The 26,670-nt window shown below is 39.1% G+C and overlaps 3 protein-coding genes and 1 non-coding gene across 6 annotated transcripts; 3 read left to right on the forward strand and 1 right to left on the reverse strand.

The window, feature by feature from the left end:
• Positions 1-390: 390 nt before the first annotated feature.
• Positions 391-10,469, reverse strand: chchd7 (coiled-coil-helix-coiled-coil-helix domain containing 7). Its single transcript, XM_026936598.3, has 4 exons — positions 10,311-10,469; positions 5,179-5,267; positions 3,867-3,965; positions 391-883 (listed from the first exon to the last, which is right to left on the reverse strand). Exons 2-4 carry the CDS (start codon positions 5,236-5,238, stop codon positions 779-781), a joined length of 264 nt encoding a protein of 87 aa, XP_026792399.1. The 5' UTR covers positions 5,239-5,267; positions 10,311-10,469; the 3' UTR covers positions 391-778.
• plag1 (pleiomorphic adenoma gene 1) lies at positions 10,427-20,534 on the forward strand. 3 transcript variants are annotated; one of them, XM_026936593.3, is made up of 3 exons: positions 10,427-10,913; positions 16,060-16,483; positions 16,978-20,534. In XM_026936593.3, the coding sequence occupies exons 2-3, from the start codon at positions 16,248-16,250 to the stop codon at positions 17,903-17,905; spliced, it is 1,164 nt and encodes a 387-aa protein (XP_026792394.1). In that variant the 5' UTR covers positions 10,427-10,913; positions 16,060-16,247; the 3' UTR covers positions 17,906-20,534. The 3 variants fall into 3 exon arrangements, with proteins under 3 accessions (XP_026792394.1, XP_053089145.1, XP_026792395.1); XM_026936594.3 differs by having other exon boundaries at positions 10,428-10,913; positions 16,145-16,483; XM_053233170.1 differs by having other exon boundaries at positions 10,427-16,483.
• A 2,046-nt stretch (positions 20,535-22,580) lies between these two features.
• On the forward strand, positions 22,581-25,417 carry rps20 (ribosomal protein S20). The gene is made up of 4 exons (XM_026936371.3): positions 22,581-22,737; positions 23,784-23,883; positions 24,067-24,140; positions 25,162-25,417. Exons 1-4 carry the CDS (start codon positions 22,735-22,737, stop codon positions 25,342-25,344), a joined length of 360 nt encoding a protein of 119 aa, XP_026792172.1. The 5' UTR covers positions 22,581-22,734; the 3' UTR covers positions 25,345-25,417.
• LOC113540699 (small nucleolar RNA U54) lies at positions 23,924-23,998 on the forward strand. The gene has a single exon (XR_003404073.2). It is a non-coding gene; the product is annotated as a small nucleolar RNA U54 (small nucleolar RNA).
• Positions 25,418-26,670: the final 1,253 nt, after the last annotated feature.

The raw sequence follows: 26,670 nt of genomic DNA on the forward strand, positions 1-26,670 counted from the left end.
GGAGATGACAAACACATTGCGTACAATGCAACAGCTTGTCTGATTAGTAACAGGTTGGCTGTTCTCAGTGCTTACTACCAAACACACAAAGGTTACTGAGGCATCTGTAATAACTTGGACTGTTAAACTGAAAACCATAAAATCACAGCAAGTCCATAGGGTGAGCCTGCTTGAACCAAAAGGTGGTGATTTACAGTCGGCCACTAATATATGCATTGTAGGATCCTATCACCCTCATGAGGCCACTGCAGGAAGTGCAAGCCTTCACAGACTACAGGACTGTTAATTAAAAGTGTACAGCACACTCACTTTGTGGACATCAGTACTCATTTCCTTCTGGAAAAATAAACCCTTACAATTTATAGTGAAGTGAAGAAGAAACAACAACGGTTTTATTTTCATTATTTATTTGACTCTAGAGAATATTCATACTGAATACTCATGAGATATTATAATTGTACATGATTTATATGTTTATCTGCCAGATTCACAGATTGATTAACATAGGATCTCTGTGCAAGCATGTGTTCAAAAACTCATCATGGAAACACTTGCACTCTCTCAAGTACACAAACAACTCCATACAAGTATGAGCACACAAATACCCACACAAGCATGCGCATAGACACACACACACCACACACACCCCTGCCCACTGGGCTGAAGTGTAAATAAAGTTTTTAAGGCTTCCTATTAGAAGGATGGACTCATCCACACACACACACACTTCACCTCAGAGAGGCACAGTCAGTGTTCTGCTATTAAAAGTCAGTAGGTTTCAGTAGGGCTTCCCTCCCAGAGAATCTAGCAATTCTTCCCTCTCTTTAGCTGTAGGCATATCGGGCTTTATACCTTCACGCCTGCGTTGTAGCATCACAGTATGCTGAGGGGGAAAAAAAAAATGTACAGTTTAACATACATACATATATACATACATACATACATACATACATACACAAACTCACTGAGCACTTTATTAGGAACACTATACAAATACTGGGTAGGGCCTCCCTTTGCTCCCAGCCTCAATTCTTCATGGCATGGATTCCACAGGATGTTGGAAACATTCCTTTGAGATTCTGCTCCATGTTGACATGAGTGCATCACGCAGTTCCTGCAGATTTTTCAGGTGCACTTTCATGCTGTGAATCTCCAGTTCTACCTCATCCCAAAGGTGTTCTGTTGGATTCAGATCTGGTGACTGGTAAGGCCACTGAAGAACATGAAACTTGTTTGAGATGACTTTTGCTTTGTGACATGGTGCATTATCATGCTAGAAGTAGCCATTAGAAGATGGGTAAATTGTGGCCATGAAGGGATGCACATAGTCAGCAACAACACTCAAATAGGCTGTGGCATTCAAACGATGGTTGATTGGTATTAACAGGCCCATAGTGTACAAAGAAAACATTCTCCACACCATTACACCACCTCCACCAGCCTGTGCTGTCAACACAGTGCAGGCTGGGTCCATGGATTCATGCTGTTGGCACAAAATTCTGATCCTACCTTCTGTGTGCCTGAGCAGAAATCAAGGTTCATCAGACCAGGCTATATTTTTCCAGTCTTCAGCTGTCTAGCTTTGGTGAGCCTGTGCCCACTGCAGCCTCAGCTTTCTGTTCTTGGCTGACAGAAGTGGAACCCGACATGGTCTTCTGCTGTTGTAGCCCATCCGCCTCAAGGTTTGATGTGTTGTGCATTCTGAGATGCTTTTCTGCTCACCACAATATTGTTACAAAACTTGAACCAGTCTGGCCATTCTCCGTTGACCTCTCTCATCAACAAGTTGTTTCCGTCTGCAGAACTGCCACTCACTGGATGTTTTTTCTTTATTGCACCTTTCTGAGTAAACCCTAGAGACTGTTGTGCATGAAAATCTCAAGATATCAGCAGTTATAGAAATATTCAAACCAGCCTTTCTGGAACCAACAATCATGCCACGGTCAAAATCACTGTGATCACATTTTTTCCCCATTCTGATGGTTGATGTGAACATTACTCGCAGCTGCTGGCACTGCTGCCACAAGATTGGCTGATTGGATAATTGCATGAATGTGTAGGTGTACAGGAGTTCCTAATAAAGTGTTCAGTGAGTGTACGTGCATGCTGTACATGGGTTTAAGTCAAAAAAGACAAAAAAAAAATTTAAATGCTTTAAAAAAAAAAAAGTCAAACATAGGACTTTTATTAGCTCAATGTTGCTCTACTTGAAGTTTCATCTGCAGTGACTAAGCAACAGAAAGTATTATTATAATATTATTATTATATAATTCAGTCATTTCCCATATATTTTTTTTATTATTAGCACTTAAATATATAACTATTTGCATAAAATTATCCAGGATTGTGATAGACTTGCCTAAGAACAATTTAAACTCTGCTATTTGAACTATAAACTCTGATAACATTAGCTAGCTAGTCTACATTACCTCACAATTGAGTAATACTTTAGTAGAGGTGTCAGACATATGGCCAGCAGGCCAGAACCGGTCATTTAAAGGTTCTAATCTGGCCCGCCCAATGATTTTGAAATCTGTGTTCTAAATTAAAATCATCTTGTGAATCATAATGGGCTCATTGCACAAACACTTCCTTGTTCTTCTGTAATGCTCCTATGGTTCTTTCACTACACTTACAATGGCAGTACTTTACAATCTGTGCTTGCAAGAGCAAGCTAAAGACTGGCTTCAAATTGTGTGCTACATCATGCAACAAATACATATGTATGAAGGTAAGAAAATACCTATTAACAGAAATGAACACTCAAACAAATACTGTATCTAATGTTAGCCCACAGAGTTCACTGGTTCAACTAGCTGATATGGTGTGAAATGTCTGCTACAGATCTTTGCATGGGGTGAAATGTTTGTGACATACGCTCACTAACCATCGTCCTCCTGTGCTGCTCTGTGCACAGATGGATATAACAGTGCTCAGAATCTTTCTTCATTTGTTTCTGAAAATGTTCTGTCTTAAATACCTTACAGCAGACCCTCCCTGTGATGCGGTGTTAGAAAAAACCTGAAGGACAAGTTGCTGTCTAACTGTACTGACGAATTTATACAATGATGCCGGAAGCAAGAGAGCCGTACTATTCCAAAACAGAAATACGTAAAAACACTGAATGCGAGAAGTCCATTGATTTGAAAGAATCCATAAATAAATAAAAAAATAAAAATTCCAATAGGAGCAAAATAAAGCAATAAAGGTCATTTCATGAGTAAGCTGAAAATGTGATGCTATAACCAAGCCTCTTTCCATAAGTAGTAATTTATGTTTTTTTCAGTAATAGGAGTTAATACTTGTGCAAATCACAACTTATGTGTATTTTTATTTCTAAATAATTTAACTACACTGATTTCCCCCACTTCAATATTATGGGCTTTTTTGGGTAGATTTACGACACATAATCCCAATTCTAGGGGGTGAATACTTATGCAAGCCGTATGTAATTAGTAATTTTTTTTTGGTAAGGATTTTTGGTAATGAATTGCAATGTGTTCATGTGTTTTTGTGTTCGATGTACAATTAATCAGTTTGTGCATTGAGAATGTACGTTTCAGATAAATGAACACATTTAAGAGGATGTGTGCTGATGTGTAATTAGTCACTAAACTGATTTATTGAGTAGACACACTTGACTAGACTTAGACTAAATGTAATGGTGTCTGTTACCTAAAATGAGTTTGGCACTGCTTTACAATGTTCTGTTATGCTCAGCAGTAAATGTCTGTGCAGATGGCTCCGATTTCACCAAGGCGTACGTCTATGAAAATAAGATGTTTTTTTTTGCGATCTGGAGAGCTTTAATTTGTCAGGAAAAAGTGAAAGCTGGTGTGAAAGCTGCATGCAGTTAAAATACTCACCCAGTACTTCCTGCAATTCTTATACTTCAAGAAGTATGCAGAGCACATGTTCTTATCATAGTTATACGCTTCCAGGCACTTTTGGGAACCATCACTCTCCTACACAGAGACGAAGCAATACGCGTTATTACTTGTTATGGGACGGGGAATTAATATAATCTGTACAAGAAGTATTACAAATCGTGACATTGTGTGGATCACGAGTACAAACACTTGCTGTGTCTCTCTCAGTCGCTGTGTGAGTATGTGTGTGAGTGTGTGTGTAGCTGAAGCTCTCTCCAGTCCTTTCTACAGCCATTCCCTACCTGTCTGTGGTCAATTAGAGAGAAAGTAGCCTTGTAGTACTTGTATTAATGTACTGATGTTAATTGTACTAACCCCCTTAACAAATAAATGCTTGGATTGTATTCTGCCTTACATTTAAGCAGCTTTGGTAAAAGTGACCACCATATGAATAGAGATAATATAAACAGTATAAAGAAAAAGGAAGAACTCAAAAAGAAACCAAAGCACAGCAGGCCAAAAATATGTCAGTGGAAGTTACTGACAGTGGATGAATGTGTGAAAATGGTGCATATGCAAGGTGCTTGTGAAACAGGAAAGACATTCATCATACACCTTCAGCAATTAATTAATAATAATTCATTATAAATTACAGGCAAGGCTACAGTCTACATGAGAGCAGGTGTGTAATCTAGCATGGACGCAGCATTGGTCTCGGTCATCTGAAAGTCAATCACTAAAAACTTACTCATCTTCTTGTATATATGTATTCTTTTTTTTTTTTTTAACACATTTCAATTTTTTTTCTCTTTTCACTAGTCTATTTTTTCCTTCCATTGATTTATACATTACATAATGCCATAATGCCATAATGAATGATTAAATGACATGCACGCCCATCGCATTGGACTTAATCTGTGTATCAGACCAGGACTACATTCATGACCACCCTGCATAAAATTTCACTTTGTAGCAATATTTATCTTTAATTAAAATTTATTTGCTCAACTTCATATTTACAACGGCTGCCTGGAAAGCAGCAAAGCCATATGAGAAGAAGGGAAACATGATGGGAAATGGAGAGGGGAGAAAAACAAACATGCAAAAAGCAATTAAACAAACTAGATTAAGCAAAATTACAACAAAAGAGTGCATAACAGCCAGAAAAGAAAATATGCTGAATTTCTTTGCAATCATTTTTGAATCTCGGTTGGCATTACATTTAATCTGACATACAGTGTGTTTAAAATAATTGGCTGAAGGTTTGATATGAGAAAAGAAATATACTAGGCTATACTCATAACCTGACCTCTATACAGGGGTTGCTGTCTGCATTCCGAACTTTTCTAGCACTCGACTTGGTGCTCATCCTTCAGACGCATCCGTGATCCGTATGTTCTGAAATACAAGACTTGTGGTCAAAGTGAGAACAGCATATTTACGTGCAATTCCAGTGCCGTACACAAAGTGTCACTTTAGATCTGAGCTGTGCAAAGCAACATGCTACTGGAGCTGAATGAGGTGAAACCAGCTGACCCAGTTGAGTCGATTGCATTGCACATTTCTTTTGGGATGCATGAGACATGACTGATTTAAAAAATAAATAAATAAATAAATAAATTTTATGGTCTTCTTGAGAAAGTATTGGATCAGTTGGATCATGCGAATTTGTTACAGATTTTTTTTTTTGCCATATATATATTTGCAGTATTGGAAAAATCTGGTGAAGTACGACCAGTTTCTTTAGAAAAGGTTTCAACTACATTTGTTCCTCACTCTCTCTGTAACCTGTTAAAAAGGTAAATCATGCTGGTGGCATGAGTTACACAGGTACAATTGTCTGTGAGACATTGTAGACAATCTGCTACAGTAGTGTAGTTAGTAGCAGCGCTAGTAATACTTGCTACTATTCCAGTGATGTGTTGCAAAGCAGATGCACTCCTGATGCTAAACCTTCCTCTCAGTACAACCAGCTCTAGCAGACTTCACACATTATGTTATTACTGCATAATAACTTTGCGTTATGTGAGAAACATGCTAACGTTTGTGGAAAATCTACAGTACTAATCAAAATTTTGGGCACACTTACATACAGTATAAATTCTTTTTTTTATTTATTTATTTTGACTATTTTCTGCATTTTAGAGTAATTGTTAAAAAAGTATGAACGGATACATTTGGATTTATGCAGTCACCAAAAACAAACCACAAACATCTTGTCTGATATGCTTCAGAGTGGTCTTGAGAGGATTTGTTTGCATATTAGTCCTTATCATTAATATCTGCTCTTCAATAGCTTCCAAGATTTATTTTGTAATGAAATTCTGAGTGGACATTTTTTGGTATAAACTTTTTTTTAATCAACATGTTGGTCAGTTTTCATTTTTGTGATGAGTGATGTATATTTTCCTCCTCAAACAGCCAACTGTATAGTCAATATTATATATTCAACAAGAGAATATGTTTGTATGTTGATTGATCCAAAGCAATTACTTGTATCTACAGCATAGCTCATTTAAAGCAAAGTGTGTTTATTTCTGATGCTGTGTGCGGCCATGTTAATTAGACGTCACTCCATAAACTGAGAAGGACCTTGTAGTTGTGAAGACTATTCCAAGTTGACGAGTACGAATTTCAAGTCGGCATGGCACACTATAGGTAACTTCTCACTGGAATAATGAAAATACAGCCTTAACCAACAAATTATCACCAGAATCACTAATCACACACATTCCTACATAAAACTATTTAAACGTGCAGTAGGTAAGATTAGGTCTCTAACAGTTAAGTAGGTGGATCTATGGTGGGGTAGAGAGTAGCGTTGGTGAAAGTAGTGTGGTGTAATGCAGTGTAGTGAAATGCAGTGCAGTGTAGTGTAGTGTAATGTAGTGTAATGCAGTGTAATGCAGTGTAGTTTAGTGTAATGCAGTGTAATGCAGTGTAGTGTAGTGTAATGTAGTGTAATGCAGTGTAGTGTAGAGTAATGCAGTGTTATGCAGTGTAGTGTAATGCAGTATAGTGTAATGCAGTGTAGTGTAATGCAGTGTAGTGTAATGCAGTGTAGTGTAGAGTAATGCAGTGTTATGCAGTGTAGTGTAATGCAGTGTAATGCAGTGTAGTGTAATGCAGCATAGTGTAGTGTAATGCAGTATAGTGTAATGTAATGCAGTGTAATGCAGCATAGTGTAATGCAGTGTAGTGTAATGTAGTGTAATGCAGTGTAATGCAGTGTTATGCAGTGTAGTGTAGTGTAATGCAGTGTAGTGTAGTGTAATGCAGTGTAGTGTAGTGTAATGTAGTGTAATGCAGTGTAGTGTAGAGTAATGCAGTGTTATGCAGTGTAGTGTAATGCAGTATAGTGTAATGCAGTGTAGTGTAATGCAGTGTAGTGTAATGCAATACAGTGTATTGCAGCATAGTGTAATGCAGTGTAGTGTAGTGTAATGCAGTATAGTGTAATGTAATGCAGTGTAAAGCAGCATAGTGTAATGCAGTGTAGTGTAGTGTAATGTAGTGTAGTGTAATGCAATGCAGTGCAGTGTAGTGTAATGCAGTGTAGTGTAGTGTAGTGTAGTGTTATGCAGTGTAGTGTAGTGTAGTGTAGTGTAATGCAGTGTAGTGTAGTGTAATGCAGTATAGTGTAGTGTAATGTTATGCAGTGTAGTGTAGTGTAATGCAGTGTAGTGTAGTGTAGTGTAATGCAGTGTAGTGTAATGCAGTATACTGTAGTGTAATGCAGTGTAGTGTAATGCAGTGTAATGCAGTGTAGTGTAATGTAGTGTAGTGTACTGTAGTGTTATGCAGTGTAGTGTAGTGTAATGCAGTGTAGTGTAATGCAGTATAGTGTAGTGTAATGCAGTGTAGTGTAATGTAGTGTAGTGTACTGTAGTGTTATGCAGTGTAGTGTAGTGTAGTGTAGTGTAGTGTAATGCAGTGTAGTGTAGTGTAGTGTAATGCAGTGTAGTGTAATGCAGTGTAGTGTAATGCAGTGTAGTGTAATGTAGTGTAGTGTACTGTAGTGTTATGCAGTGTAGTGTAATGCAGCGTAGTGTAGTGTAGTGTAATGCAGTGTAGTGTAATGCAGCGTAGTGTAGTGTAGTGTAATGCAGCGTAGTGTAATGTAGTGTAATGCAGTGTAATGCAGTGTAGTGTAATGCAGCGTAATGCAGTGTAGTGTAATGCAGTGTAGTGTAATGCAGTGTAGTGTAATGCAGTGTAATGCAGTGTAGTGTAATGTAGTGTAATGCAGTGTAGTGTAATGCAGTGTAATGCAGTGTAGTGTAATGCAGTGTAATGCAGTGTAGTGTAATGCAGTGTAGTGTTATGCAGTGTAGTGTAGTGTAGTGTAATGCAGTGTAGTGTAGTGTAGTGTAGTGTAGTGTTATGCAGTGTAGTGTTATGCAGTGTAGTGTAGTGTAGTGTAATGCAGTGTAGTGTAATGCAGTGTAGTGTAGTGTAGTGTAATGCAGTGTAGTGTAGTGTAATGCAGTGTAGTGTAGTGTAGTGTTATGCAGTGTAGTGTAGTGTAGTGTAATGCAGTGTAGTGTAGTGTAATGCAGTGTAGTGTAATGCAGTGTAGTGTAATGCAGTATAGTGTAATGCAGTGTAGTGTAATGCAGTGTAGTGTAATGCAGTGTAGTGTAATGCAGTGTAGTGTAGAGTAATGCAGTGTTATGCAGTGTAGTGTAGTGTAGTGTAATGCAGTGTAGTGTAGTGTAATGCAGTGTAGTGTAGTGTAGTGTAATGCAGTGTAGTGTAGTGTAGTGTAATGCAGTGTAGTGTAGTGTAGTGTAATGCAGTGTAGTGTAATGCAGTGTAGTGTAGTGTAGTGTAATGCAGTGTAGTGTAGTGTAGTGTAATGCAGTGTAGTGTAGTGTAGTGTAATGCAGTGTAGTGTAGTGTAGTGTAATGCAGTGTAGTGTAGTGTAGTGTAATGCAGTGTAGTGTAGTGTAGTGTAATGCAGTGTAGTGTAGTGTAATGCAGTGTAGTGTAATGCAGTGTAGTGTAATGCAGTATAGTGTAATGCAGTGTAGTGTAATGCAGTGTAGTGTAATGCAGTGTAGTGTAATGCAGTGTAGTGTAGAGTAGTGTAATGCAGTGTAGTGTAGTGTAGTGTTATGCAGTGTAGTGTAGTGTAGTGTAATGCAGTGTAGTGTAGTGTAATGCAGTGTAGTGTAATGCAGTGTAGTGTAATGCAGTATAGTGTAATGCAGTGTAGTGTAATGCAGTGTAGTGTAATGCAGTGTAGTGTAATGCAGTGTAGTGTAGAGTAATGCAGTGTTATGCAGTGTAGTGTAGTGTAGTGTAATGCAGTGTAGTGTAGTGTAATGCAGTGTAGTGTAGTGTAGTGTAATGCAGTGTAGTGTAGTGTAGTGTAATGCAGTGTAGTGTAGTGTAGTGTAATGCAGTGTAGTGTAATGCAGTGTAGTGTAGTGTAGTGTAATGCAGTGTAGTGTAGTGTAGTGTAATGCAGTGTAGTGTAGTGTAGTGTAATGCAGTGTAGTGTAGTGTAGTGTAATGCAGTGTAGTGTAATGCAGTGTAGTGTAGTGTAGTGTAATGCAGTGTAGTGTAGTGTAGTGTAATGCAGTGTAGTGTAGTGTAGTGTAATGCAGTGTAGTGTCTGTCGGTAAATAATAAATGATATTTTATGTCATAAAGCAGAAGGCACATCCAAACACCGGGCTTCAGTTTTCCAAACGGGTTTTCTCAGCCATTTAATACACTTGTGCTGAAGCCAAGGCTTAAACCTTTATATTTTATCAGGTTTTTTTCATATCTTCCAGGTTATTTGTACAAGTAAGAAATGAAAGAATTAGACTAATGCACCTTTAATATGTTTCAGGGTGGACTTTTAATTTAAAGAGCCGGCATTTCCCTCAATCTTTAACAAACTCCTACACATGGTGAGAACGTATTTACCTGCTTTTCAAATGTGAAAATGAAACTCGTGAGCATTAAACATTCATTCAGTCGTGTTTAAACCTAACGGTTACCTCTCACACCAGTAACACACGAGCAGAAAGTGAAAGCAGTAGCTGTGAAGTGCTGCTACTCGAGGCGGTGCTTCATTCAATCTGACCTCCAATTAACCAGGTGAAGAGCGCTAGGCTAGGCTGAGGCTATGACATTGAAACAGCATTTGACATTAACAAAAATCGCGCAGAGCCTTGTGTTGGTGGTTAAAAATATTAAGAGTAAAGTACATCGGGTTTTATATGCAAAACATTCATTCATTCATTCTCAGGTAGCCAAGCGACAGTGTCAGAGTCCTAACGCTTTCATTAGCTTTAGCGGCTGTTAGCCTCAGACTCTTAGCTCAGAGTTAAGAGGCACAGGCAAGAGTTTAACATGGTTTATTCTCTGTAAGTGCCTAACAGGTAAATCTCGTTGGTTTAAACAAACAAACAAAAAATAATACGTTTTTAATATAGGTACTCACCGGTTACTGCACCTCAGGCTGCAATAACAGTGTGTACTCTCATCTCTGAGTTACAGAGACACCTAGCAGCTTTCCCTCATGTCAGACTGGACGACATACGAAACACAACACAGCTGAAGTCCCGCCCCTCGGGTGATTGACAGCACACTCTGACCAATCTGCACTGCTAACTAAAATAAACCGGCAGCTACTCTGTCGACTGACAGGTCTTTCAGCCACTAATTTGGAGCCTCTGGCGGTTTTAACCCACCTATTGTTTTAAATAGAAATCAACTGAAGTCATTTCGATTGACAGAATCGCCGACGAGTCCGAATATTTTGATTTTCTGAAAGGTACGGCCGGTGACAGTGAAATATGAAAATGACAGGGTTATACACAAATCACAGAGAGCGAGGGGGCGGGGCAACTGCGTAGGCGTGGCCTAACGGTGTTTGGTTGCACCGCAGCGCATAGCCTACACAATGGCTGCTGGAAAGAGGAGAAAGCAAACAATTTTCAGGCCCGCCGCGTCCAGCAAAAAATATGAGAAAAAAATTTTTAAAATTCGGAAAATAGGTGAAAGTCAAGGAAAACGCCCTAGAAAGGATGTTAAGGCTCCCACGGTAAGTTTTGCGCAAATTAAGTAAATTGTTACGGTGTTCTTGAATTAAAATATCGGGGTTATTCAAATTATGAGAGTGAGGGTGAGCTAGGGAAAAAAGTTTGCGTTAATCAGCGCCCAGTTTGGGACCTGAGAGAAAAGCAGCGGAAGATAGAAATTCATAGAAAATTAATATAAATTAAGTTGTTCTGTCTTGTCACGTCGCGTTCACTGCAAATGAATGTCAACAAACGGAGGAAATCCTGGAGTGGTAAAAAAGTTGGGGAAAAGTTTAGAATTTTAGTTCAGTTTAAGTTTTTCTCTGAATATAATAACGTCGGTAGGACGGGGTAGCTGTAGCGAACGCACGCGCATTTAAATATGGTCAAAAAAATTCGTATAAAATGCACGCGGCACTCATGCTGCTCAAATTTTGACACATACATGCACGCGAGACGACAGTAAACACCGTGCTGTCGGCACAATTGCGTTTGCATGTGCCATATAATGCGTAATGCCGAAATTGGATTAAATGTGCTATAGTTTCATTTAACCACGTGATTTACAAAAGTTGTCGGTTCAGGAGTTGTGGTCGTGTTTACTACTGATCCTATCACAGGAGCCAAGAGATAATACACGGCGTTTCCGTGTGGTTCAGGGGGCTATCAGCGCGAGGAACGTTGCTTGTCAATATCACAAACAACCAAAATGGAGGGAGAAGTTAAGGGGGACTAATTGGGCGATGCTAAACATTTTCTCCCCCATGTCCCTCCAGATCCAATACAAAGCCCGTGTTTCAGTCCACAACAAACCCGACCGCGTGCTCATTCCTCTTACAGCCTCACCTTTGCGTTCAGTGGCGCGAGCGTGAACTGGGATTGGGTCAAATTGAGCTGATTACTAGCACAGCCTATGGGGTGGTCAGTCATCAGAGGTGTCCATGTGTGTGTGAGTGTGTGTGTGTGTGTGAGTGTGAGTGAGTGTGTGTGTGAGTGTGAGGGGGGTTCGTGTTCAGACCATGCGGTTCTCATCATCATCATCAAATCCATCACATGAAACCTCTGCATATATTGTTGCATTTATGGACGCGCTCGATCAGCACACCATGCACGCTGGATAAGTCCGAGTTTTTTTTTATTGCACACACTTTTCGGAGTTGTCATGATGCGTGCCTGTGGATGAACTCGCATGTGTGAAGGAGGGGGGCTGGGGTTTGCGTGCTCACACAGGGGCACGCATGCAGCCCGCTCACTGAACGCATGGAACTTTGGATCGGCTTTGTGTGTAGGTGGTCGGCTGCTGCGTGTGTGTGTACTCCATTTCATGCGAGTTCATGTGAGTGGCGCGTGCGGAAAAGTCACGGCTTGTCGGAGTGTGCGTGGAGGAGACGCAGCTCCACGTGCGGGATATGCAAATCAAACCCGACACTTAAACCTGTGGGTTAGTTCAACCTCGGTTTGTTTGTGTGTCACATTTCCGCTCGAGAGATGTAACCAAGTGCGTGGCAACGTCCTAAACCGCACAGGCTACTACCGCACTAAGTAGTGTGTGAAAAATAGCACGCGATTTCTGGTAACTATGGTAACCTACGATGGCGTACTATGTAGTGCGGTAGTATGCGGTTTGAGAGGCAGCCCACGTGCACTCTGGAGCCGCAGATTAAATCATGCTGTTGATCGAAAACTATTTTATGAAGTGATTTCGGAGGTTTTTGGAAATGCTGTGCAAAGTTCTTGTGGCATTCCTGCCCATTTGTATTAGCATTGAAATATTTAAACAACAAAAATATTGTTTATTGGCATTTTATTACACTGTTCTGGTTTGTGTCAAAAAAAGAAAAATATGTATTTTAGTACAATAATTTAGATATTAATATTGTTTTGGTGTGGGGTGTAATTCAACTTTTTGCTTTACTTCACTACTGAATTTCAAAATGACTAAACTAAATAAGAGAAATGATTTTTGCTGGTTATAACATCTTGCCTGGTTATAAATTAAATGTAATTTTGTTTTGTTGTGGGTGGGTGTTGTGTGTACACATGCTGTCTGATCTGACTTTAAAGGAAGTGATTTAGGATTTTGAGGTTTGTAAAATGTTTTTGATTTCAGTACTATTGCTCTAATCAAAATATTAAAGTTATAATTTTTTACAAAAAAGTCTTTTGTAAGATGTAAAATCATCGCTTCAAGCTGATCAATTATTTTACGAGAAAAAAGTCATAGCATTCACAAATTGTCAGAGATGTTTGCGGGTGTAGCTGTTTTATATCTTTTCCTTGAACTAAAATATTTTTTTCTGTATTTAGAGTTATTTAAATGAAGCTGGATGCTAATGAATTGTTTAGCAATGCCAAACAAATAATTATCTGAATTTATAAGTATGTAAAATATGTGAGTATGGTTTCTAATTTGATATGTATGTAGTTCTTTCTGTGTACCAAAACATTTTCCTAAGCTATTAGTTAAGTATCTCATAATTAAAGGTTTCCTCAACAATTTGGGTAATAAATTTCCTGAATTAATGTCAGATTAATATGTATATTTATATGCAATGTATATGAAATATAATTATGTAGAATTTGCATTAAAGAATTCTATTTATTGGAGATAATTTCACCTGATGTTCATCACTAGTAAATTTTTTTGTTTTTAGTTAATAATTAGCTCTCAAATAATACTAACAATTTAGCATGAATAAAAAAATACAATTCTTATCATCAGTGTTTTTTGTTATTTAAATAAAAATTGTCAGGAAGGTGCACTGACAAATTTACAGTGCAGGCTGCATTGAAATACAAAATAAAATGTTTATAAGGTGTAGTGCTGGCGTCTGCTGAGAAAAGTCTGAACTCGGGCAATCGTACAAGCAAAATGTCAGCCTGAAAGTTCATGAAAAATGCTGATCGTTCAATCCATAGCTCATGAATAACAGAGAAATAATAAACAGAACAGTAGAGTGCAGGTATATGGATAGTTAAGGATACTTAGACTTTGATAAAGAAACACACTGCTGTAGGGTTCTACAAAGAATGTTCATTGGTTCATTCACACTGTGGGACAAACTGAAGAACGATTCAGGGTTCTAGATGTAACCTTAGGGTCCTAAATGTAAGAGCTTAGTACTAGTGGGTATAGTGAGTCTCTCAGTAGACTGTGGTACAATATCACAGACATGCAGTGCTGTCCATGTATAGCTGAATGGATAAAGATGGAAAGAAGAAGTAGAAGTGAGTAATGAAGGGATAAACAGTTCTGCTGCGTATGGTTGGCTAGAGATAGTTGGATGAAACGGGTGTAGCCCCAACAGTCTGTAAGAAACAATATTGGTAGCCCCATCCAACAGTTTCTCCAACAGTTACTCATCCAACAGTTTGACCAACAGCACCACAGTATTGCCATATTTCTGACTTCTGTTCTTTCATAGCATTAGAGTCAGAATATTTAACTCCTTAAACTGCCAGCTGCTTGTTTCAATCTTTGTCTTAAAGCATATTATACAGTAACTACTATTCAGTAACTACTATTCAGTAACTACAGTGAAACCAATACAAAATGTAGGTAGTTACAAGAGTGTGAAAAGTCATTCTGGATGCACTAACAGGTCCTGAGGATTTAAGGGGTCACTATTTTATTTTTTATTTCTGATATTTCCCATCATCTCACCGGACAGTCTGTGGGATGATAGTGTATGTACAGTAGTAAATACTTGTGATTGAGACTTCATATTGAATCCTGTAATTAAGAGTTGTCTAAAGGTTTCTTCTTAATCTGAATGTGATGCAAGACAAAGACCAATGTACATCAAAAATGTGCAAGCTTGTGCGTGGAAATGTGCTTGGAAATTGCAGTCATTTTCACTCTAAGCTGTGAACATAAGCGTTTTATTTTCTCAGGTCCAATAACACAGACATACAGTGCAGTCCATGCATAATTGGAGAGACTTTTTGCTGCTTTGGCACTGCATGTGAGCACTGTTGAATCTGAAATGAAACAATAGTTATGAAAAGGCTTTAATATCAAGCATATGTAGCCTACATTTATATCAGGTGACCCGTGTAGGAATTACACTCGTTTTTAGACATAGTTCTCCCATTTTATAATCCCAGACGTAATTTGGTAATTGACTGCTCAGTTATTTCTTGGCCAGTTGTGTGTTGTTACATCACTACTTTAAGCGCAGGAGAGCTGACAAAAGGTGTAGAGTTGATTCAAGATTTCACGTTTGCATCTGGAGTCTGTTACTGTTGTCAGTGCCAGTAAAGGAGGCCATCATGAGACTGAGAAGCAGCATAAATCAATCAGACAGATGGCCAAGACAAATCACCTGTTTGGTATAGTGTTTGGTGTATGTGCAGAACAAAACCCATAAACACATAGTTTTTCACCAGGTCCTCAGAGAACTTACCCTAGGTAACCACTGATACCTTTTGTAAATGTGCATTAAAAGCCTGTAGAATTCGAACATAGTCTCATGGCTAAATGAGACGGAGATGAACTTGTACTAAGAGTCATAGAAAGAGGAAAGTTTGGAGAAAAGGGAACTGCTCGCAATATAAAGCATACTACCTCATCTAACATGAAAGATGGTGTTATGACCATGTATGGCCTAGAATGCATTACTTTAACGGAAGGCAAAAGTCCCCAAAACAAGCAGGAACTGAAAACAGCCTGCAGAGAATAACCAGGAAAGATACCCAGCGTCTGGTGATGTCTGAGAGTCACAGACTTCAGGAAGTCATCAATCGCAAGGGATTTGCAACCAAGTACTAAGTTACAGTTTTAATAAGAATTGCGTTCATATGTTCATCCACTTTCTTACAGTATATTTCTCTGAGATAGAAAGGGGGGCTGTGTATTTAAAAAAAAATGTGATTGCTGTTTGTCTCACTTGAAATAGATATAAAGGCAGACAAATTCAGGCTGACATTTTGCACCCTGTAGTCTTTTTTTAACCCCGTTTCACATATGCCTGAGTGCATAAATACAACAACACTCACTGTTCATCGTACATTTATGTGTGATTTGTGTGAACATGTTCACTATTGTTTATTGCATACATTAGTGTTTACCTGATTCAACACACCTTAATCTATTCAAAAACAAACCTTTCAGTTGAATCAGGTGTTTTGCAGTGCAGCAGAATTAAGAATCATTGTTTTATCAAACAGAAATGCAGGATGTTTGGCCAGTCTCCGATCTGCTTTTTCCTTTCTTCTTTTGGAACCCTACCATCATCCTCTCTCACTTCCTCAGTGCCTGGCCTCTCTGTGGTGTTGAAGATTCAGCCTCTGTCACTCTGTCAGTGATCGGACACGTCACTTGTGTCCACTGCGTGGCTGGCCTGCGCTAAGTCGCCATGGCCACAGTCACCCCCGACGATGACTGCCCCAACCCGGCAGAGCATGATCGAGTGAGGAAGAGGAGGCCAGAGGGGAAAGGGAGGAAAAACTTCCCCTGTCAGCTTTGTGAGAAGGCCTTCAACAGCGTGGAGAAGCTGAAGGTGCACTCCTACTCGCACACAGGCGAGAGGCCGTACCGCTGCACACACACCGACTGCACCAAGGCCTTTGTCTCAAAGTACAAACTGCTACGGTAGGTGGGATCCACACACTCATTCTGACTAACAGATGCTTAAAAACAGGCTACTAATCCTCATAGTTTCTGCACTACTTAGTAATGATTGGTTTTATAGCAATGCAAATATATCTTGTCTCACATTAAAGATCTCAGTTAAAATCAACCTAATCAATACTTATGGAAACAGACTGAAAACCTCTTCATGCGTGTAGTGATCCTCCCAATGAAATGCTTATGACTGAGCTGTAATCACATTTATTTCATTTTAACAAAGACAAGTCAGTGTAATTGACTGGGGTTAGAGCAATAAATCAATTATTTAAATTTAAAACTGACAAATATTATTGACTTCTATCTAATTGCAATTTTAATAAAAAAATGTGGGAAATGTGCTGTTATGATATATACATTTCAGTGCTTCTCATATGCATACACACACTACAGAGACACGCACCTTTTTTGCTCTTCTTTTCTTTCAGTAAATAATGCGTGTTAGTTTGTTTCCACAGCCACATGGCCACACACTCACCTGAGAAGACCCACAAGTGTAGCTACTGCGAGAAAATGTTCCACCGCAAAGATCACCTCAAGAACCACCTGCACACACACGATCCCAACAAGGAGGCTTTCAGCTGTGCCGAGTGCGGCAAGAGCTACAACACCAAGCTGGGCTTCCGCAGGCACCAGGCTCTGCACGCTGCACATCGTGGTGACCTCACCTGCCAGGTGTGTCTGCGGCCATATCCCAGCACCACCCTGCTGCTCGAGCACCTGCGTGCTCACGCCGGAAAAAGCGCCACGGCTGCGGCCAAGGAGAAGCGGCACCAATGCGAACACTGCGGGCGCCGTTTCTACACGCGCAAGGACGTGCGGCGCCACCTAGTGGTGCACACGGGCCGCAAGGACTTCCTGTGCCAATACTGCGCGCAGCGCTTCGGCCGCAAGGACCATCTGACTCGGCATGTAAAGAAGAGCCATGGCCATGAGCCGCTGCGTGTGAAGGCAGAGCCGCTGGAGCCCTCAGAGCCACACCCCTACCTGTTTGGCCATGCCTCCTACTCTCCTCCGCCACCGCCACTCCGTCCCGAGCTGGAGAGCTACCTTCTGGAGCTGCAGGCGGAGGAGGTGCCGAAGCTGAGTGCTGCTGCCACGTCCTCCGGAGAGACACCTCCGTCTTTGGACTTCCTGTCTCCTCTGTTTAACTTCCTGCCCTATGGCCAAGGGGCAGGGCCAGCCTTGGGGGTTTCCTACAGCCAGGAGGAGGGGCTTCCTGTGATGACGCCTTCTCAGGACGCTACCGATCCTCTCGGCCCAATTCACACACTCACGCATCCACAAACGCTTTCACAGACACACACACTCACTACAAGTTACACACACTCTGCAAGCCTGAATACAACCACCACCCTGCCTCGCTTTCACCAGGCCTTCCAGTGATCCAAACGTACACAGGCACACACATTTAGCTACCGTAGCACTTACACACATCTACACTTACATCAACTTGGCACTTAATTTAAATACAAAAAAACACACCAATACAACACTTGTTACTTAAGTCAGTGACACTTGTTAAATTATGTGCCTTTGAGAACATATCACTTATCAGCTCGTTTAAATCTACTTCAGTCTTCATTTTAGGAGTTAGCAATAGAAGATGTTGAACATCTGACAGCTGTCATTCAAAACAATCTGTCTGGTTTACGAATGTGTATGTGCCTTGGTTTGCAGTGAAGTTTTGCTCTCAGACACTGAGTGCATATAGCTTTCCCATTTAGCACTTTGAATTTCTAGTGATGTTGAAGTTCCATCAAAGCTAAACATTGAGGTTTTTTTTCCTGATATTTTTGTTGATCACTTTGTTTGTTGGCTCACAAGCTGATGGGTACTGAAGTGCCAGCATCTGAGTGACTATACACAGCCAAAGGCAACCAAACCCCTCAGAGCCAGAGTGTGGACGGCTCATCTTGTTTAGCCTTTATTTTTCTTTTTTTTAAATTTTATTTTATTTTTTTTTTAATGGCCGTTTGCCTTCATGCTGCTGCTCGTTTTAAGGGCCTAAAACTTTACCAGTGCAGATCTGCTTCACTATACAAAGCAATAAAGGGAAACATGGACTGACTTTACAAAGACTATCATGTGTAGACACAAACAGCTCTTAAACACCCCTTCATTTTTTTCCCCTGCCGTATGTCTTCTTTTTTTTTCTTTTACATTTTTTTTTTTCGCTCCTGGACTTTAGACACCAACACAACCTTCAACCTCATCTGCCAGAATGCTGTCCATTGCACTGATTCTGATTCTCATCAATAATAAAACAAAAACATTCAGTTGTATGGATCTGTGCTGTCGCATCCGAAGCGCACGCAGAAGTCTGAATGACATACGCAGTCTGTGAAGAAGCTCTGTTGTGAATAAGATACATTTCTACAGATAGTTTTATGGAGACTATAGACGGCTCCAGAGGCCGTAAAACACACCTATGGTTGGCACAATCCTTTTCCCAAAACACCCAGCTTAACCCGTGTACAGATGTGTTTTTGTGTGTATGTGTGTGGGCGGGGATGATAGAGGTGTGTGCTGAGTGAATGTTGGGGTCTTGTTGAATATACATTGGGAGCTGAAGGTTGTTGGATGCTGGAAAGCCTCCAGGTTGGGCATATTTTTCATAATAGCACTTTCTAAAGAATCTGATGCCTTGGATTTGTCATGTTATGAATATGTATTTTATGTTAAACAACCATTTTGCATAAAATGTTTAGATGTCATATATAGCTTTTAGCAGATTGTTAGCATGTGTATATATATACAGTATATATATATATATATATTAAAAAAAATGCTATGTGTGTGATATTTTTACAGGTACACTTCATACAGTGTTTAATGTTGTAAATGTCTCCTGTTTTTGCTTTATTGCACAAAACGTCTGTGTCTCTCACTGAGACTTTATACGAATGGTTTATTCCACCCATACTTCTTCTTCAAAGCACTTCCATCGTTCGTTAAGTTTTCAAAGGGTTTTATAAATATCTTCATAAATCTGCAGTTTGTAAATACTTTAGTATTGGGAAAAGTGTATAAAACTGGGAAGACCAGAATGCCTCAATATTTTAAGGTGTGAAATGGAGATGTCATTTGATGCTGCTGAGTGGCTGACGGATTACTTAGAGAAGCTGATTGAAATGCTCTGCGTTCGAGCATGTTTTCATTGGGAGACACAGACCTTTAGCAATTCTCCTATTCAGTTTCAGTGGTACCATCATGCAGTGTGTGTATGTGTGAGAGTGGAACAGTCTCTCGACTTGGATAATGCTGCTAATGGACATGGTATAGCCCATGATGGCGCAACAGAACTTTTAGTTTTTCTCCTTCTTTCAAATCCATGAAATGTTTGAAGAGGGAGTGGACATGTGTCCATGCGTGTCATATTTTGACGTGTCAGTAAGGTGATGTAGTTATTATCAAAGCCGATTAGGAGCTGGATGTTGCCACAGCCGTGTTTCGAGGGAAGGGTCTTTGTACAACTGAACTCTGAGTGACCTATTGAAGACGAGAAGAAAAGGAGAAAGAGTGTGTGTTTTGTTCAAGAGACAGCATTCCAGCCATAATGGTGTTTTACATGGTGTCCTTATTGTTTTAATCACATTTCTGTAATGCCATCCTGTGATAGTGGCTTTCGCTAATCAATGTATATGTTACCGTAATGTACTTTTACAAACTACTGTTGTATGTGCATATCCCAAGACAGAATGATTCATAATTATCTGTGTGTGTGTATGTGTGTGTGTGTGTTGAGAACTTGCTGCTGCAGCCTGCGTTTTCTTTTGTCTCCAGATGACATCATCCAAAGAGAAAGTTATTTAGTGGCTGGCTGGATGAGCCAGTTGTGTGCTGTAGAAGGTGAATGGCAATGTGTGAATGTGTGCGTGTTTTGTGTCTGAGAAAGAAAGTGTGTATCTGTGTGCATTCAGACGACCTTTGCTGCTATGTGAGGAGAGGAGAGATTTGGTCCAGTGTTAATACTGTTCACAGTACTGAGAGCTCAATAAACATACCAGAAGGACTCATGTTACAGACTCTTTTTTTTTCTTCTGTTCCTGTTTGTGTGGCAACATACAGTATGTAAAATTTATTAAAGGATAGAAACAAAACTGCCAATTTTATAGTGGGAGATTTGGAATAATTGGTTTTGAACAAACTGGAATATGGGAGCGGGAAAGAAAAACTAGAGAAAATATTGGACAGCTGTAAAATACTTGTGTAGGACTTAAACATTTTACATGTTGTATGAAGTACAATATAGCATCATGTTGGTCTGAGGGAATGATTTTTCTATTTTTTTTTTAGTAACTGAGTGATAGCATTATTAACTGTTATTACTTTATAGGCTTTGTATATTTAATTGAAAGGGTTATTGGTAACAGCCACTGTTATTTTAAGATTATGATATATTCATAAAAGTATGTTTCTTCTATGAAGGTGTATGAAATGTAGTATCCTTGCTTAGTTTGTAAGCACTTTATAAAATGCACATACATGCAGTTTACAGTATAGGTAAATCTAATAAAACTTTGGTGTTCTCAGATTTATGGTACTATTATTATTATTATTATTATTATTATTATTATTATTATTATTATTATACCAGAAGTCAATTCCTATATAGCACTAACATATTTTGGACAAAATAATGAAAATGCATTCAAATAGAATAATGTTAATATTTGCATTTTTAGAATAATTGTACAGGACCTGCATTATCTTGTATCCATTAGATGCTTTCCAATAGCTTGGCAGTGCTGCAGTGATATTAGTTGTGTGTGCTGAAGGATTTCTGACTGCAGTCTCTCTGTTTTTAAGTTCAGTATGCTCTTTGTTGAATTCAGGGAATTGATCTGGACAGTCCAAAATATTCCTCTTTTCCTGACTCACAAGGACTGTAAGGATTTTTGATGTTTTTGAAAATTGCTCTAGGCACTTAGTAATGCAGTACTTAGAGTTGACGTGTCTGGAGACAAAATGTTTCTGTCTGTTTGAAATCACTGAGATGATGATGTATAGTGACATTATCTATAAAAGTGAGTGAGTCTGAGCTTGCTCTGAGTGACTCAGCTTTACACAGTATATCTACCTGTCCTGAATATATGCTTTGCATCATCACCCAGTTTTCCCCTGGTCATTGCTGAACATGCAGCACACAGTTGATTTCATTGTCTTTTTTAAGGTAATAAAAGTTGTAAACTTTTCTTAGCCCGATGTCTGTGGTGCAAACGAAGCCCTTTATGCTATTTCTCACTCTCTTTCTTAACTAATTACAAAGACTGCCTCCAAACTAAAGAAGACAAACCAAACACATCCCATTGATGTGTATTAAATAAATTCTACTGAATGCTATATAGTTATGCTTTTCTAAAATAAGGGTACGGCCACATAAAGCTCCAAAACGTATGCAGAAAATCCAAAATGACTAAATGATTCTGTATTCTCTATATCATATTTATTCTTTATTCACCCAAGATGAGTGCTTGGTTTTTTGCCATCTGTATTCATTCTAAATGCCTTTTTATGGCTTTTATTAATCCTTGGCTCTGTGATATTTATTAATGAAACATTATGGTATAATGACTACATAGGATTATGATGATCTGATTTGGCTCTTTGATTAGACTACACACTATAGTGTAGAACTGCATTTACTACAGACTGCTCATTTCATTTACTTGGTGTGTGGTCCCAGGTTTTTTTTTTTTTTTTTTAAATATATTTACAAGTTGCTAATGTTGTTAACTTGAGAGAAAAGTTCATTCAGATGAATGATTGTATAAACGAATGAAATGAACACATGAAATCAGCGAATTCGGGACATTTTCCCTCCTAATAGCTGCAGTGATACACAACATGGCAGTCAGCACTGGACTAACAGTGCCTCAGTGAGCGCATATCCTGAAGCGCCCAGTGAACCCGCTGACCCTCTGTCCTGCTTCTGGACGCTGACGTCAATGGGCGGAGACGCTGTCAATCATTTGTCATATCAACCAATCTGCTCACGCGCTCCTCTCCCGCCGTGGACCTGCTCTTTCTATTGGTTGGATGTGAAGGTGTACAGAGGTCGCGCAGTACCCGGATGTGGTATATAAAGCTCTGAGCAGGCCTCGAAGCCTCTCTTTTTCCGTGAACAGAGCACTCGGTGTGCGTTTGTGCTTCCTGGCTCACCGCTGTTCGCTTTTTATTCCGTCGAATAAGTCGGTCAGGAATACTCAACTATGGTAAATGTTTTAAATAATTAATTTCTCTAACATGTTTTTTACGCAACTATGTTGAAATTATTTCGGGGTTTTTATAAATTAGCTCGTTTCTCCGGGCACGTGCGGCTCGCGTTAGCTGGTTAGCATGACTTTTAAGAAAACAGCTGCTAGTTGTGATTGAAGATTAATTGTCCTATATGTTTATGTTTTGCTAGAGAGCACTTATTAACTTTCTCTGTTAATGATAGTGATGAACTGGCACAACGCTACCACGAATAAAGAAATCCCCGTAGATTTTGAGTATTGTATTTAGCAGCGCATTATGAAAACATGGTGGCATAGTTTGTTTTTCGTCTAGTTTTAAAACGTACTTCAGTATGTGGTGTGTATGCCATGAGTTTGGAGATTTGTTCATGTTGAATATGCTTAAAGGTGTTTCTAGGTAAAGCTTAATCACTGCCTCTTTCACGCACTTTGAGTCTGGATCGGATCAGAGCTGATATTTGGCCTGATTGGTTTCTCACTGCACTAACTAACTATAAAAGTGAATAACTATTGTAAAGTATTTTGATTATTGTAGCTGGAATATTTCCTGTTTTGTTAATCCAAATATCCAGAACACTTGACACTTTGTAGCTCGCAGCTCACCTTGCACAAAAAGCTGCCCATGACCCAAAATACACGATTGGTTCACTTTCCTACATTTTGATTGTACCAGGATTTAATTGCTTTTTATTTATTTTTATTTTTGTTACTGCACTGAAGTTTGATTGGAGACAGGACATCTCACTCGCTGTTTTGGTCTGTGCTGTGTGTCTTGTTCTCACTGTATCACACCAGAGTTTGATTAAAACAGACTAATAGCTACATATGTGAAGGCTCCTTAAGTGTACTGAATGTCCCCTCTTTCTGTTGGGGTGGTATTGGTGTTTACTTTTTTTTTTTTTTTTTTTGGTGAAAGTGCTAAACTATGAATTAAATGAACATTAGTCTGCACGTGAAATGGTATACAATTAAGATTTAAATTGTTCCTAGAATGTGTCCTGATGGCTGTTTCTAACTTGCAGGCATTCAAAGACACTGGCAAAGCTCCTGTTGAGCCTGAGGTGGCCATCCACCGCATCCGGATCACCCTCACCAGCCGTAACGTCAAGTCTCTTGAAAAAGGTTTGTAATCAGATTTTTTTTCCTTTTTTTCCCCATCCCAAGGCAATGAGGACAACCTATATATTAAAATGATTCTCTGTATGAATTACAAATTATACGCTATTCTGAGCCGATGTCTATGTACAAGCTTAGGATTTGCCTTGTATATATATTTTTACTAATATAAAACTTTTGCCCCTTTAGTGTGTGCTGATCTGGTCCGTGGTGCCAAGGAGAAGAGCCTTAAGGTGAAAGGACCTGTGCGCATGCCCACCAAGGTAAATAATGCCGGGGAACAGGGGATGCAGCATGGGGGGAGGAGAAAGTGAAAAAAAAAAAAGAGCACAATCAACTATTAATAGGTTTGTCCACAGGGGTGGACAAAAGAGACAGAAATGCATTTTAATCTGCATTTTAAAAAGTCAACAGTGAGGTGACTGTCTGATCATACACTGACTGTAAAATTGAAATAAACCTATTTACACATATTAAGAAAAATGATCAAGATTTTGTATAATGTTTCGATCACGAGTGACACGAGTCACCAGCGGAAAATATATGGCTATTCAACTCATGTAACATGGACTTGACTCAATGGTTGTAAACCCTATGTTGTCTTCACTTATGCAGTCTTCCTAATTAATTTCATGGGCAGTAGTAGCTCAGTGATTAAGACTTTGGACTACGGATTGGCAGGTTATGAGTTCAGATCCCAGGGTTGACATGCTGCCATTGCTGGGAACTTGAGCAAGGCCCTTAACCCTCAACTGCTCTGTTGTATAAATGAGAGAAATGTAAGTCACTCTGGATAAGAGTGTCTGCCAAATGCCATAAATGTCATGTTTTTTCCTTTCCATGCTCCATTTAATAACTTTAAAAAGCAACAAATTTGAACATGGAAAGTCTGAAAGTGATCTGGAACAAGCCTGAAAGGTCTGGATTTTTATGAGGAAGAGACAAACTCTGTAAGAGACACCATCTGAAATGTTCTCATTGGTATACTTTGGTTTTGTGGAAAAATGGCCTTAAATCCAGGGTGAGCATATGGCTTTGTGACCATGCTGTGAAATGTGCTGCTCTGTGTTGCGTCAAGGTTATCTTGGAAAGAAGTCTTGCTGTTCTTGACAAAATACATAAATTGGTTAATGTGTTCTGTAGAGAGAATTATCAGTCCAAATAGATATTTTTCCCCTCTAAAACATGTATTACAAAATCTTGGAATTTGCTGTGATTTAACTAAATGTTAGACTGTCGGTTCTATGCTGTAATCCACCCTTTTTTCCCCCCCTTCACTTTCAGACTCTGCGCATCACCACCCGTAAGACTCCTTGTGGAGAGGGTTCCAAGACCTGGGATAGGTTTCAGATGAGGATCCACAAACGCCTCATTGACCTTCACAGCCCGTCTGAGATTGTCAAGCAGATCACCAGCATCAGCATCGAGCCCGGTGTCGAAGTTGAGGTTACCATCGCAGACGCATAAGCTGCTTTGGGTTGCCAGTGTGAACAGCACTGAACTATTCATGTCTGCACAATAAAAGAAAATTTGGATAGAACATGGTGTGGTTTTGTCTTTGTGGTCTGATGGAGCATTTAGAGTTCAAGCATAACTTGTCTGATCTTTGGTAAGCCATTTATAAATGAGCAGAGTCCCTGGTTCTTTTTACATGATGCAAGCACACAAGCTTGGAATTTTTCCCCTTTACATTGATGTAAGTAAAGGAATATAGTTTTCTGGTCCAGTTTACTTTCTCAGTTTTGCAGTAAGTTTGAGGACCAATTTACATGAGTAGGTTCACTACCTGCAGCTGTAGTGCTTGAAGTAAATGTGAAAACTTTAAATCAAATAAGCATGTGTACTGAACATTGAAAGTTGTGATGTCACTGAAGTGAAAGGTTTTTTTTTTTTTTTTTTTTGGGAAGACAATGTGTAGAATGTAGAAACACCAAGTGTTTTTTGATTTGGGAGCCAAGATGCCATACAACACAGGGTTCCCATTCAGAGACAGTTCAAACTAGGAACATGGTAACAAACTAGGAACCCTTGAGGAGCCACTGTTTCTGAAAGAGTGATCACCATTGGCAGTTTTGAATGGTTGTCAATCAAGGTATTTGGTTAAGGAATTCCAGGAACTCTGGTCTTGGTTTTTTTCCTAACAAATTCTCCTTGCAAGAAATTCATTCTCTTTTTAAACATGTCAAGAGCATATTTATAAAAATGTTTCTATAATGACAATACAGACTTATTCAACAGGTGGCCCTCTTAAAGTGTTTGTGATGGCTCGCTAGACCATATATGCTGAAAATGATTAATGTAATACAAAATATTTATAGAAACACTTTCTGATACATTTTTTTTACATAATCACTAAAAAAATATATAACTAAAACATGACTTGAACAAAATTGCATAAATATTCAGCTTAACCCTCTCACACAGTCACTTGCATTGCAAATTTAATAAAGTATAAATATAAAAATCAGTCCTAAAAAAAACCCCACAAATCTTTAAACATTTCCACTTCCAAAAAAAATAAAATAAAATAAACGTTTTCTCAAATCCAATTCCAAACATTTTCTATTTGTTACGGGATCAAATACATTGGTACATCTCTGATGTCTGCTCCACCATTTTTTTTTTTGCTTTGGCCTGACACCGATTCTGGGTATCGGATCACGTCATCTCTAATTTATAGTAATTTTACATAGACTCACCTGCCAAACAGTTAAATAGGCCTGACTTATGCTATAGACCTCTCACCTGTTAGCCAGTTTGATGCATAAATCATCATCATTATTATTTGAAGAA

Source organism: Pangasianodon hypophthalmus, chromosome 4 (assembly GCF_027358585.1).
Source record: "Pangasianodon hypophthalmus isolate fPanHyp1 chromosome 4, fPanHyp1.pri, whole genome shotgun sequence".
NCBI classification, from domain to species: Eukaryota; Metazoa; Chordata; class Actinopteri; order Siluriformes; family Pangasiidae; genus Pangasianodon; species Pangasianodon hypophthalmus.